General features: G+C 35.2%; 1 protein-coding gene across 6 annotated transcripts in view; it reads right to left on the reverse strand.

The window, feature by feature from the left end:
* The window catches only part of TRIQK (triple QxxK/R motif containing), a 147,389-nt gene that overhangs the window by 95,845 nt on the left and 38,714 nt on the right, over positions 1-12,830 (reverse strand). For all 6 annotated transcript variants that reach the window (XR_003522532.2, XR_003522536.2, XR_003522538.2 and 3 more), the window contains one exon: positions 7,987-8,068. Coding sequence is in view for 3 of the 6 variants with exons in the window: in XM_027607758.1 (XP_027463559.1) it covers positions 7,987-8,068 (82 nt within the window). In the remaining 3 variants the exon portion in view is untranslated. The remainder of the gene's footprint in view (positions 1-7,986; positions 8,069-12,830) is intronic.

The following is a 12,830-nucleotide window of genomic DNA, read 5'->3' on the forward strand; positions in this document are numbered from 1 at the left end:
GACTGGATTATTTGTTCTTTGGGTGTTGAGTTTGATAAGTTCTTTATAGATTTTGGATACTACCCCTGTATCTGATATACCATTTGCAAATATTTTCTCCCATTCTGTCGGTTGTCTTTTGCTTTTGTGGACTGTTTCTTTTGCTGTGCAAAAGGTTTTTATCTTGATGAAATCCCAATAGTTCATTTTTGCCCTTGTTTCCCTTGCCTTTGGCGATGTTTCTAGGAAGAAGTTGCTGTGGCTGAAATCGAAGAGGTTGCTGCCCGTGTTCTCCTTTAGGATTTTGATGGACTCCTGTCTCATGTCTAGGTCTTTCAACCATTTTGAGTCTATTTTTGTGTGTGGTGTAAGGAAATGGTCCAGTTTCATTCTTCTGCATGTGGCTGTCCAATTTTCCCAACACCATTTGTTGAAGAGACTGTCTTCTTGCCATTGGACATTCTTTCCTGCTTTGTCGAAGATTAGTTTACCATAGACTTGAGGGTCCATTTCGGGGCTCTCTATTCTGTTCCATTGACCTATGTGTCTGTTTTTGTGCCAGGACCATACTGTCTTGATGATGACAGCTTTGTAATAGAGCTGGAAGTCCGGAATTGTGATGCCGCCAGCTTTGCTTTTCTTTTTCAACATTCCTCTGGCTATTCGGGGTCTTTCCTGGTTCCATACAAATTTTGGGATTATTTGTTCCATTTCTTTGAAAAAAGTGGATGGTATTTTGATGGGGATTGCATTGAATGTGTAGATTGCTCTAGGTAGCATTGACATCTTCACAATGTTTGTTCTTCCAATCCATGAGCATGGAACGTTTTTCCATTTCTTTGTGTCTTCCTCAATTTCTTTCATGAGTATTTTATACTTTTCTGAGTACAGATCCTTTGGCTCTTTGGCTAAATTTATTCCTAGGTATCTTATGGTTTTGGGTGCAATTGTAAATGGGATCGACTCCTTAATTTGTCTCTCTTCTGTCTTGTTGGTGTAGAGGAATGCCACTGATTTCTGTGCATTGATTTTATATCCTGCCACTTTCCTGAATCCCTGTATGAGTTCTAGCAGTTTTGGGGTGGAGTCTTTTGGGTTTTCCACACCGAGTATCATATCATCTGCAAACAGTGAGAGTTTGACTTCCTCTTTGCCGATTTGGATGCCTTTGATTTCTTTTTGTTGTCTGATTGCTGTGGCTAGGACTTCTAATACTATGTTGAATAGCAGTGGTGACAGTGGACATCCCTGCCGCGTTCGCCGTAGGCGGAAAGCTCTCAGCTTTTCCCCATTGAGAATGATATTCGTGGTAGGTTTTTCATAGATGGCTTTTATGATATTGAGGTAGGTACCCTCTATCCCTATACTCTGAAGAGTTTTGATCAAGAAAGGATGCTGTACTTTGTCAAAGGCTTTTTCTGCATCTATTGAGAGGATCATATGATTCTTGTTCTTTCTTTTGTTAATGTATTGTATCACGTTGATTGATTTGTGGATGTTGAACCAAACTTGCAGCCCAGGGATAAATCCCACTTGGTCGTGGTGAATAATCCTTTTAATGTGCTGTTGGATCCTATTGGCTAGTAGTTTGGTGAGAATTTTTGCATCCATGTTCATTATGGATATTGGTCTGTAATTCTCCTTTTTGATGGGGTCTTTGTCTGGTTTTGGGATCAAGGTAATGGTGGCCTCATCAAATGAGTTTGGAAGTTTTCCTTCCATTTCTCTTTTTTGGAACAGTTTCAGGAGAATAGGTATTAATTCTTCTTTAAATGTTTGGTAGAATTCCCCTGGGAAGCCATCTGGCCCTGGGCTTTTGTTTGTTGGGAGATTTTTGATGACTGCTTCCATTTCTTTAGCGGTTATAAGTCTGTTCAGGTTTTCTATTTCTTCCTGGTTCAGTTTTAGTAGTTGATACATCTCTAGGAATGCATCCATTTCTTCCAAGTTATCTAATTTGCTGGCATAGAGTTGTTCATAATATGTTCTTATAATTGTTTGTATGTCTTTGGTGTTGGTTGTGATCTCTCCCTTTCATTCATGATTTTGTTCATTTGGGTCCTTTCTCTTTTCTTTTTGATAAGTCTGGCCAGCTTCGGCTCAGGTCATGATCCCGGAGTCCTGATCGAGTCCCACATCGGGCTCCCAGCTCAGTGGGGAGCCTGATTCTCCCTCTGACTCTCTCCCCTCTCATGCTGTTTCTCTCTCACTCGATCTCTGATAAGTCTGGCCAGGGGTTTATCAGTCTTGTTAATTCTTTCAAAGAACCAGCTCCTAGTTTCATTGATCTGTTCTACTGTTCTTTTGGTTTCTATTTCATTGATTTCTGCTCTGATCTTTATTATTTCTCTTCTCCTGCTGGGTTTGGGCTTTATTTGCTGTTTTTTCTCTAGCTCCTTTAGGTGTAGGGTGAGGGTGTGTATTTGAGACCTTTCTTGTTTCTTGAGAAAGGCTTGTATTGCTATTCTACTTTCCTCTTAGGGACTGCCTTTGCTGTATCCCAAAGATTTTGAACAGTTGTGTTTTCATTTTCATTGGCCTCCATGAATTTTTTTAATTCTTCTTTAATTTCCTGGTTGACCCATTCATTCTTATTAGGATGCTCTTTAGCCTCCATGTATTTGAGTTCTTTCCGACTTTCCTCTTGTGATTGAGTTCTAGTTTCAAAGCACTGTGGTCTGAAAATATTCAGGGAATAATCCCAATCTTTTGGTACCGGTTGAGACCTGATTTGTGACCTAGGATGTGATCTATTCTGGAGACTGTTCCATGGGCACTAGAGAAGAATGTGTTTTCCGTTACTTTGGGATGGAATGTTCTGAATATGTCTGTGAAGTCCATTTGGTCCAGTGTGTCATTTAAAGTCTTTATTTCCTTGTTGATCTTTTGCTTAGATGAATATGTCCATTTCAGTCAAAGGGATGTTAAAGTCCCCCACTATTATTGTATTGTTGTCAATGTGTTTCTTTGCTTTTGTTATTCATTGCCTTATATAATTGGCTGCTCCCATGTTCGGGGCATAGATATTTACAATTGTTAGATCTTCTTGTTGGATAGACCCTTTAAGTAGGATATAGTGTCCTTCCTCATCTCTTATTACAGTCCTTGGTTTAAAATCTATTTTGTCTGATATAAGGATTGCCACCCCAGCTTTCTTTTGGTGTCCGTTAGCATGGTAAATGGTTTTCCACCCCCTCACTTTCAATGTGGGGGTGTCTTTGGGTCTAAAATGAGTCTCTTGCAGACAGCATATCGATGGGTCTTGTTTTTTAATCCAATCTGATAGCCTGTGTCTTATGATTGAGGCATCTAGCCCATTTGCATTCAGGGTAACTATTGAAAGATATGAATTTAGTGCCATTGTATTGCCTGTAAGGTGACTGTGACTGTATATTGTCTGTATTCCTTTCTGGTCTATGCTGCTTTTAGGCTCTCTCTTTGCTTAGAGGACCCCTTTCAATATTTCTTGGAGAGCCGGTTTCGTGTTTGCAAATTCCTTTAGTTTTTGTTTGTCCTGGAAGTTTTTTATCTCTCCTTCTATTTTCAATGACAGCCTAGCTGGATATAGTATTCTTGGCTGCATATTTTTCTCGTTTAGTGCTCTGAAGATATCATGCCAGTCCTTTCTGGCCTGCCAGGTCTCTGTGGATAGGTCTGTTGCCAATCTAATGTTTCTACCATTATAGGTTACATCTCTCTTCTCCTGAGCTGCTTTCAAGATTTTCTCTTTGTCTCTGAGACTCGTAACTTTTACTATTAGATGTCGGGGTGTTGACCTATTTTTATTGATTTTGAGAGGGGTTCTCTGTGCCTCCTGGATTTTGATGCCTGTTTCCTTCCCCACATTAGAGAAGTCCTCTGCTATAATTTGCTCCAATATACCTTCTGCCCCTCTCTCTCTTTCTTCTTCCTCTGGGATCCCAATTATTCTAATGTTGTTTCGTCTTATCGTATCGCTTACCTCTCGAATTCTGCCCTCGTGATCCAGTAGTTGTTTCTCTCTCTTTTTCTCAGCTTCTTTATTTTCCATCATTTGGTCTTCTATATCGCTAAATCTCTCTTCTGCCTCATTTACCCTAGCAGTTAGTGCCCCCATATTTGATTGCACCTCATTAATAGCCTTTTTGATTTCGATTTGGTTAGATTTTAGTTCTTTTATTTCTCCAGGAAGGGTGTCTCTAATAACTTCCATGCTTTTTTCAAGCCTAGCTAGTATCTTTAAAATCATGATTCTGAACTCTAGGTCTGACATCGTACTAATGTCTGTATCAAGTAGGTCCCTGGCAGACGGTACTACCTCTTGTTCTTTTTGCTGAGGTGATTTTTTTCATCTTGTCATTTTGTCCAGGGGAGAATAGATGAATGAGAGAACAAAATGCTAACAGGTTAACAATGTCCCCAGCCAATATACTCTAAACAAACCAGAAAAGACCTGAAACCAGGGGAAAAGAAAGGGAAAGAAAGAAGAAAGAAAGAGGAAAAAAAAAAGAAAAAGATAAAAACAAACAAAAACCGAACAAGACAAAAAAAAATAATATGATTAATATGATCAGGCTAGTGCATAGATCAGTGCCACACACTAGATTTTGGTTGTATTTTGGTCTGTTAGGAGAAAGTGCCTCCTAATATTTTAAAGAAAGAAAGACTATATATGTACAAAATAAGGGTTGATACAATGAAGGGATGGAATATGACTGTAAAGATGAAAATTATAAAAGATTTTATAAAAGGAATTGATAAGATAAGAAGTTGTTTGAAAAAAGAAGATTTAAAAAAAAAGAAAAAAAAAGGGACAGAATGTGATCAGGCAGGAGACTAGAACAAAGCCATACACTAATGATTTAGGGTATATTTTGATGTGTTAGAAGAAACTGTATCTCAAAATTTTAAAGAGAGAACAATTTATATATATATGCCAAAAATAAGGATAACTACTATGAAGGGATAGAATATGACTCTAAAAATGAAAAATAAAAGTTTTTTTTTTAAAGGGATTGATAAGATGTTGGTTGAAAAAGGGACATAGAAAAATTCAAAAAAAAAAAAAACAGTTAAAAAAAATTAACTTTGAAAAACTAATGAATCATGGTAAAAAAAAGCCATGAATTCTATGTGTAGTATTCCCCTAGCGCTGGGGTTCTCCCATTCTCCTTGATCAGTAAACTTGGTCTTGGCTGGCTGTTCGTTCTGATCTTCTGGGGGAGGGTCCTGTTGCCGTGGTTTCCAAATGTCTTTGCAGGAGGTGGAATTGCCCCGCCCTTGTTGGTCCGGGCTAAGCAATCTGCTCGGGTTTGCTCTCGGGTGCTTTTGTTCCCTGCAAGCTTTCCAATCAACGGTTTGATCCCCATTCAGCTGAATTCCTGGGACCAGGCGAAATCCAGGTCTCCTACTCCTCCGCCATCTTGCTCCGCCTCCCTCCAGAAAGTGGTCGCTTTTCTGTTCAGAGAGTTGTTGCTATTCTTCTCTTAGATCTCCTGTTGAGTGCGTAGGTGTTCAGAATGGTTTGATCCCTATTCAGCTGAGTTCCTGAGACCAGACGAAATCCAGGTCTCCTATCCGCCATCTTGCTCTGCCCTGTATATTTTTTTTTTTACCACCAATACTGAGGTATCTCTTCAAGATAATTATGTCTGATTTATTCCCTCCTCACATTTTTTATCAGATTGGGAAACATCTGCATAGGACTCCATTTAAGATCTATCATCATTAGTATGAGTTCAGGCTTGTGGTACTTTCTAACTCTGATATGGAAAATCAGATAATGCTTCCTTGAGAAAATCCTCGAATTAGTTAATATCTTAATTAGTTAGTCTGTATTAATTAACTAGTCAATATCTTTTCTATTTCATTTCTCTGTCTTTACAAAACCTTACATATATCAAAATATTCTATAGTATATGCATAAGAACCTTAAGACCGCAGTGCATTATCCTTAAAAGTAGTGAACAAAGTATACCATCACTCTTTTACTTTTAATATATTGTGTTAGATTATGATTACTGTATTTGCAAAGTACACACAGGATAACTCATATCCATGCAACACTGTAGTTTACAAACTGGTCTGACACTTCTCATGACTCTCCAAAGAACCTTGTGAGACAGGTGGATCTTGTGGAGCTAGTATTTTCAAGAGGAAGTAAAATAGGAAAGAGAACTTTGTATGGGAATATAATGCATATCACAGCACCCTCTAAACAATTTAGTATAAGAACAGGGCTGAGGCCTCACAATTATATTACTTTGTCTCACCCTTCCTTGGCTCTAATAAATATGAATAGAACTAAATAAAAGATATGTCATGTTTATTTATAATACAGAAGACTTTAGATTTTAATGTCTATTCTCCAAAGTTGATTATTAGATAAAAATTTCAATAACAAACTTTGCAGGGTTTTTTTTTAGAAAAAATTCATCTATGGTGATAGAAATCAGAACAGTGGTTGCATATGGAGGTAGGTAGAGACTGACTGGAAGCAGATATGAAGAATTACCTGAGAAAATGGAAATGTTTCTATTTTGATTGGCGTTTCTGGTTACACAGGTATTTACGCTTGTCAAAATTCTAAGAATTGTATATTTAAGAGTTGAATTGTGAACTGATCCCTGATATGGCTATTCTTTACGTGGTTAGCATATCCCATTTCATCAGAGGCTTTAATCTGATAAGTCAGTCCTGTTTAAACACATAAATAACAAAACAATCCACACTATTTATTCATCAGGTATCCTATAAGTGAAGGAAGGTAGAATATACCAAAAAAATATCAAACATCATAAACCATCCCTCAGGAAATTTAATCAGTTAGAAATACTTTTTTTTAATTTGCTTTTATCTGACTACCAGTTAGATGAGTTAGATCATTTTGTAAGGCTCTTTTGATTTCATTTTTCTATTGTAATAGTTGTTTGTTTTGTTTTTATTTTGTTTATTCAGAGTTCCTCTTTCATGAATTGCCTCTTCATGTTTTGTACCCATTTTACTATTGGGTTTCCAGACTACCTTATTTATTTATAGTAGGACTTTATTTTTCTAAATATATATATGTCTTTAATTGGTTATATAAATTCTAAATATTCTTTTCATTTTGCATCTCTTTTGTTTTACAGAAATATCTTTACGGAGTGCACCTTATATATCACATGTATAAAATATGTATATACTCTTGGTATCAATAATTTCTACTTTTTTTCTGACTTCTATTGTAACTTCTCTGTTTATCCTTCAGTGTTTTAGAAGAGGTTTTTTATTAATTGTTATTTTTTTTATTTCCAAAGAAGTGGGAATGGGTGGGAATGAGTAGGAACATGTAAAAAGAGAGGGTACAGGATGGAAAAGGGAAGTTACCTTTTTTGCTTCTAACCGATTTCTAATTTACTAACCTTTGCTCAAAGTTGTAGTTCTAGGATACAGATTCTTTAAAACTGGGGGGACTTGGTTTGTAACTCTGTATGTGGGTAATTTTTTATAAATACTCCATGTAACCTTGAAAAAATGGGTAGAAAATCCTGTACTTAGAGCACAGTATAAAATAGGTAAGTTTCCTGTTATTTATGTACGTTGACTAGTGGACTTTTCTCTAGTCCACCATTTTATTAAAGTAAAATTTTAAAGAAGAATTTCAGGCTTATCAAATTATTGTCATTGAGTCAACAAAATTAAAAGTTTTTACATGGATAAAAATAAATGATTTAATAGATGATAACACTAAAAATATTTACCATATAAATGCATCTAGCCTTAAGAAAAATAATAAAATGCATTTTTGCTTTTATTAAATTCACAAAAATTATAAGAGCTTTGAAAATCACAAGTACACAACGTGTATTTCTCCATTGGTAAGTAGGCTACACTTATTTTTTGCTCTTTAAAAATATATAGTCCTTCATTATTCATATTCTGTGTATCGTATGTATTAAGGAAAAGCTATTTTCTTAATATCACACATAGTTGCTTTTTTCTTTATCTTAATTCACAGGAATGTATCAAAGGGAATTCATTGCTTACCAATTTGCTTTCTGTACTGATCAACAGGAAGTTTTATAGTGGAGGCATCTTTTCTACCCATCTTTGATCTCCAAAATGCCTGCTGCAGAGAAAGAAAATAATTATGATGAAGTCCTAAAACATCAAAAGGACTATCTACAAACTTCAGGAATAATTTATTCCATAAAATTCATTTTTAAAGCAATGGGTAAAAATGTCTTTGACTTATTCCCATTAGATATCAGTAAAGAACACAAAATTCTTTCAAATAAATTATCAAGGATACAATTGCTGGTAATTAAATTTCCCAATTATTTGTTCTTGGTAACATTCATTTTATCAAGTACTATCAATACTCAATTAAACCAAACTGTTAGAGAGTATTATCTGTAAATGTGAAAATCATGTACCATTTATTCAGATGGGTTGGGGTTGTAGGCATGCTCTTGGCAGTACGTTTCTTTCCAATTACCCATTCTGTTACACAAAAAGGCTAAAGTATGAATCTCAGATGCTTTGAATCTTGTTTTAAAAAGCATGACATAGGTAACAAAAGTGCCTAAATTTGAGTTCTGGTTCTGTCTCTTCTTCCGTAAACAGTATAAATTACTACCATTTACTAATATTCTCATGCTTACTACATTATATGCACTATTTGATTCAATCCACATCTTTCAAAGCTTATTATTTTATTGAATTTAAATATGTTGCAGACATATGTGGACTTTAAGAAAAAAACAAGCAAACGGGAGAAAAGGACAGGAGACAGGGGCAAACCAAGAAACAGACCCTGAACCATGGAGAACCCACTGACGGTTCCGAGGGGAGGGGTGGGGGTGGGTGACCTAGGCGAGGGGGATCAAGGAGCGCACTTGCGATGAGCACAGGTGTTGTATGGAAGGGCTGAATCACTGTACTGTACACCTGAAACTAATATTACACTGCCAACGAACCGAAATTTAAATAAAAACTTTAAAAAATATATATGTGGCAGAGATTGCACGGTCACATGGAACTAAGCAGAAATAGTAAGAAGGGTATAAAATCTGAGGGAATTATATTTACAAGGAAATCAACTTTGTCTAAAAAAGTATGTGAATGAAAACCAATCCTTGGACCTCTAAACTTAAACCAGCAGATTGCAGCCCCCAAGGAAGGCAAACTCTGTAGATTTCGAACATCCATTTCATATGTGACCAGAAAGGAGAACCATCCAGAAGGGAAGGCCATAAAGAACAATGGACAAGGGAACTTCTCTAAAAAACCATAATTAGACTCAAGGAAGAAACTTCTGTCAGTACAATGGGCCTTCTCAGTGGCCTCACGAACAGCCGGTTTCATTATCATGCTGATCAGTGCTTCCTGTATGTTTCCCATTCTTCCCATCCTTCCCTTTCTAAATGGGACTGATTATAGGAGATGAAGCAGTTACCTTCTGCTTCACCATTAGGAAAATCTTATAGTCTGTAAACTTCAAGGAAGCATATTCCAACCTAAGAGGGAGCACTATGCCCTGGCTTGAGATCCTTGGCTTTGTCCTGGATGCAGTAAGCTGGGAACTTTAGGATCTTCCTACTAAAGAGTCAGGAAAAAGGATATGCATGGCTATTTCATGACCAGAAAGGTGGATTGTAGGAAAAATTGCTGGCTGCTTACTAAAATACATGTTCTCCTTCGTTTTGTTTTGTTTTGTTTTGTTTTGTTTCCTGAGCTCACCTGACAACTTTTCCAGCCTCCTTCTATATTAGCTGTGGGCATGTGATTGAATTTCCGCCAACAGAATATGAATAAATTAGTGTCTGCTACTTCCAGAACTAACCTATAAAAACTTTCCATATGTACTCACTCATCTGGCTAAAATGGAAATGGCCCCCAGAGTGATGCTGGAAATGTGATGAGGATGGCAGAGCCTGTGACTTCCTGGATCCTGAATGACTACACAAAAGAAACCTACTCAACCAACTTGTTTTTCTCTTTCACACTGCTGTGAGAACAAGAATTAACTTGTAGCATCTAAGCCTCTATACACTTTATATTTGTTTGTTACAGTAGGTAGTACCACCCTAACTAAAAGAAGTATGTATAGATGTCTCCATATAAATTATTAAACTGTAATTTTCCTAAAGAACAATATTAAGGTTCTCAAATGCCAAATGTCTTTGAAATCTGTTCAGATCAAACTGTATTGTTTATTTATATATATGGTCACACAGAACGATCCTAACGATGATACCACCCGACATAGTAAAAGGCATCCCCAAATTAATAATTACTACTTATGTGTAAAAAAATTATAAGTTCTGCTAAAAATCCATTTTTCTATAGATAATAATCTTCAGATTTAATATTACGGTAATATTTGAGAATGTGCAAAATAAGACAAAGTCAAATAAATTAAATCATCACCTCTCATAAACCATGTAGCTATCACATCTAAGATAATATAACCTTAAAATTTCAGAAATGAAACCAAGACATCACCTAACCCTATATTCTCACTTGTTATTATTCAGAACATTAATACAAGCGTCATAAAAATATCAATAGATAGGTTATAATTTATTAATATAGCAATCCATTTGCATAGTGTTTTGCATTTACTAATTGTAAAGAGGAGTCAAGTTATTTTAATCTTGATTATGTGGAGCTAGAAAAAATATAACCATTTTAGGAGAGAAGTTAGTTTAAATAAATAAATACACAGACATTATTCCCTCTTCAATTTAGTTTTGTCTGTTGCCTTTATGGAATAGCTTAAATTTTTAAAACGCAAAATACTAAGGCCACCTACCAAAACAGTCACTCACTATGCTTCCTTCAATTCCTGCTTGGTCATTTAAACCAGCATCCTAACAGAGATAACACTTTAAAAGCCAGTATTTTATTCATTCCTTACCCGTTGTAAATAAAAAAGGAAGGGATCCATAGAGAATATCTTTTCAACAAAAGGAATTAGATTTTACTTATTTTAAAATGTACTTTAAATGAACAAAGTGATACCAAAAAAAGCTAAAGAACCGAGCCCTGTACTCTATGAATTGATACTTTTTATATGTATAAAACCTGTGAATATAAAATCTTTAAAAGAACTTCAACCTAAGAGATACATTAAAGAAGAACTAGCTTTAATTTTTTGTTCCCAATGATTTTGGTGACTGACAATCCTTAACCAAAATTTCAAAAATTAAAACTTTATTCTCTGAAATTATTCTACTCCATTCTTTATTCTATTCTATTCTTTAAGCAAAATAAAATTTTACCAAATGTTGAAACAAAAAAACATCTAAAGAACACACCCATGCACAAATACCTTACATTTTATTAGCTGTAACAAACACAAGAAGGTAGAAAATATTTTACTTTCCTAATAAACACATTGAGGCTATTTTAAATGATCTAAAGAGATTCCCATTCATGTGTATGGTGCAAACTGTCAGTGCCTCAGACATCTAGAACCTCTAAAATGTTCTGACTTTTCTTTGTTCTTCAGAGCCTTGCAGTAATCATCATTCATTTCTATTGCTTTGATGGTTAGATAGCAAACTCCCAAGAAATCCAGAGAGACATTAGCACATAGAGCCGCAATTTCTAATAAGACAGCTATTTGCATACGAGATCAGCCACAATTTAAAATGTGTTGTGATAGATGCGGAAAGGGAATAACAGATTTATATTAGCATGTACAATACCAAGATTGTTTTCACAATTTAATTCCTTGGAGATTACATCTCATCACCTTCTTTTATAAAGAACACCACATTCCCTGAGGAACTAACTTGCTCTGAGACCCAGCTAAACTAAAATATGGATTAATAAGATAATATTTATTATTTATGAATTTTGCTGTAGGAATGATTTCAGATTAAATCATCAGAGAACTTTTTAACATTCCTGAAACTTGATAACACATACTTAAGGAAGAAAAAATGCTAATTTTATTTAATGCCTAAATTGCATATTAAAATACTTCATAATTAATTTTTATTTAATTAAAAATTTACACTCTTCAGGACTTTTCAGATTAAAGAGTGTTTTTGTATTTAATATCCTTTCTTAACCTGAATTTTATACAGCAATTTGCCACACGTATTTTTAAGTACAATATGTGACCTTTAAAAACAAACAAAGGTAGTGCAATATCCTATCACATTCCAACCCAGTTATTTCATTGCTCATTTATGCCTCTTTTATGAAATCCAGAAAGAACAAGTAAAGAAATAAGAAACCTGAAGCCTTCACATATGTCTCTGCTTCCAGAAAAAACATTCAATCCAGACTGTGACATTTAAATATAGATCAAAACACAGGTTATTAAAAAATTCAACCTATGACCACAAAAAAAAAAAAAATCATCTCAGTTTTTAAGGCTAAAAGACCCTTCCTTAAAAAAAATTCTTACTTTAGTATGAAGTTATAAAGAGGCAGAAAAGATGTTTGGTTATGGCTGGATCAGAATTGAGAACCAATCATGAAAATAAAATCTTATGCCAGATGTTGTGATGAACAAAGTAGTGGATAAATAAAGAAGACACTTGTCCCTAATCTGATACATTCATTATTTCCAGACTGATGGTTTAAAAATTCAAAGCTGATCATGTAAGCAACATATTTAAGTCATCCAAATAATGGCCCATTTCCTAGATAAAGCAAAAACTCTTAATATACAGGACCATTAATAACACAAGTTTGTCCTGTGTTCCTTACTCATGTTCTACTGCACTATCAAATTCAGCTTTTAGTTCCATGATTTTGACAAGCTCATTCACATTTTTATGAATTTGCTCATGCTCTACAATGTCCTTTAAATGTCATTTCCACATTCCCCCATTTGTGGAATCTATATTTTAATATTCCAGCAAGGGCAC

The sequence above is a fragment of the Zalophus californianus genome, chromosome 4 (genome assembly GCF_009762305.2).
Source record: "Zalophus californianus isolate mZalCal1 chromosome 4, mZalCal1.pri.v2, whole genome shotgun sequence".
NCBI classification, from domain to species: domain Eukaryota; kingdom Metazoa; phylum Chordata; class Mammalia; order Carnivora; family Otariidae; genus Zalophus; species Zalophus californianus.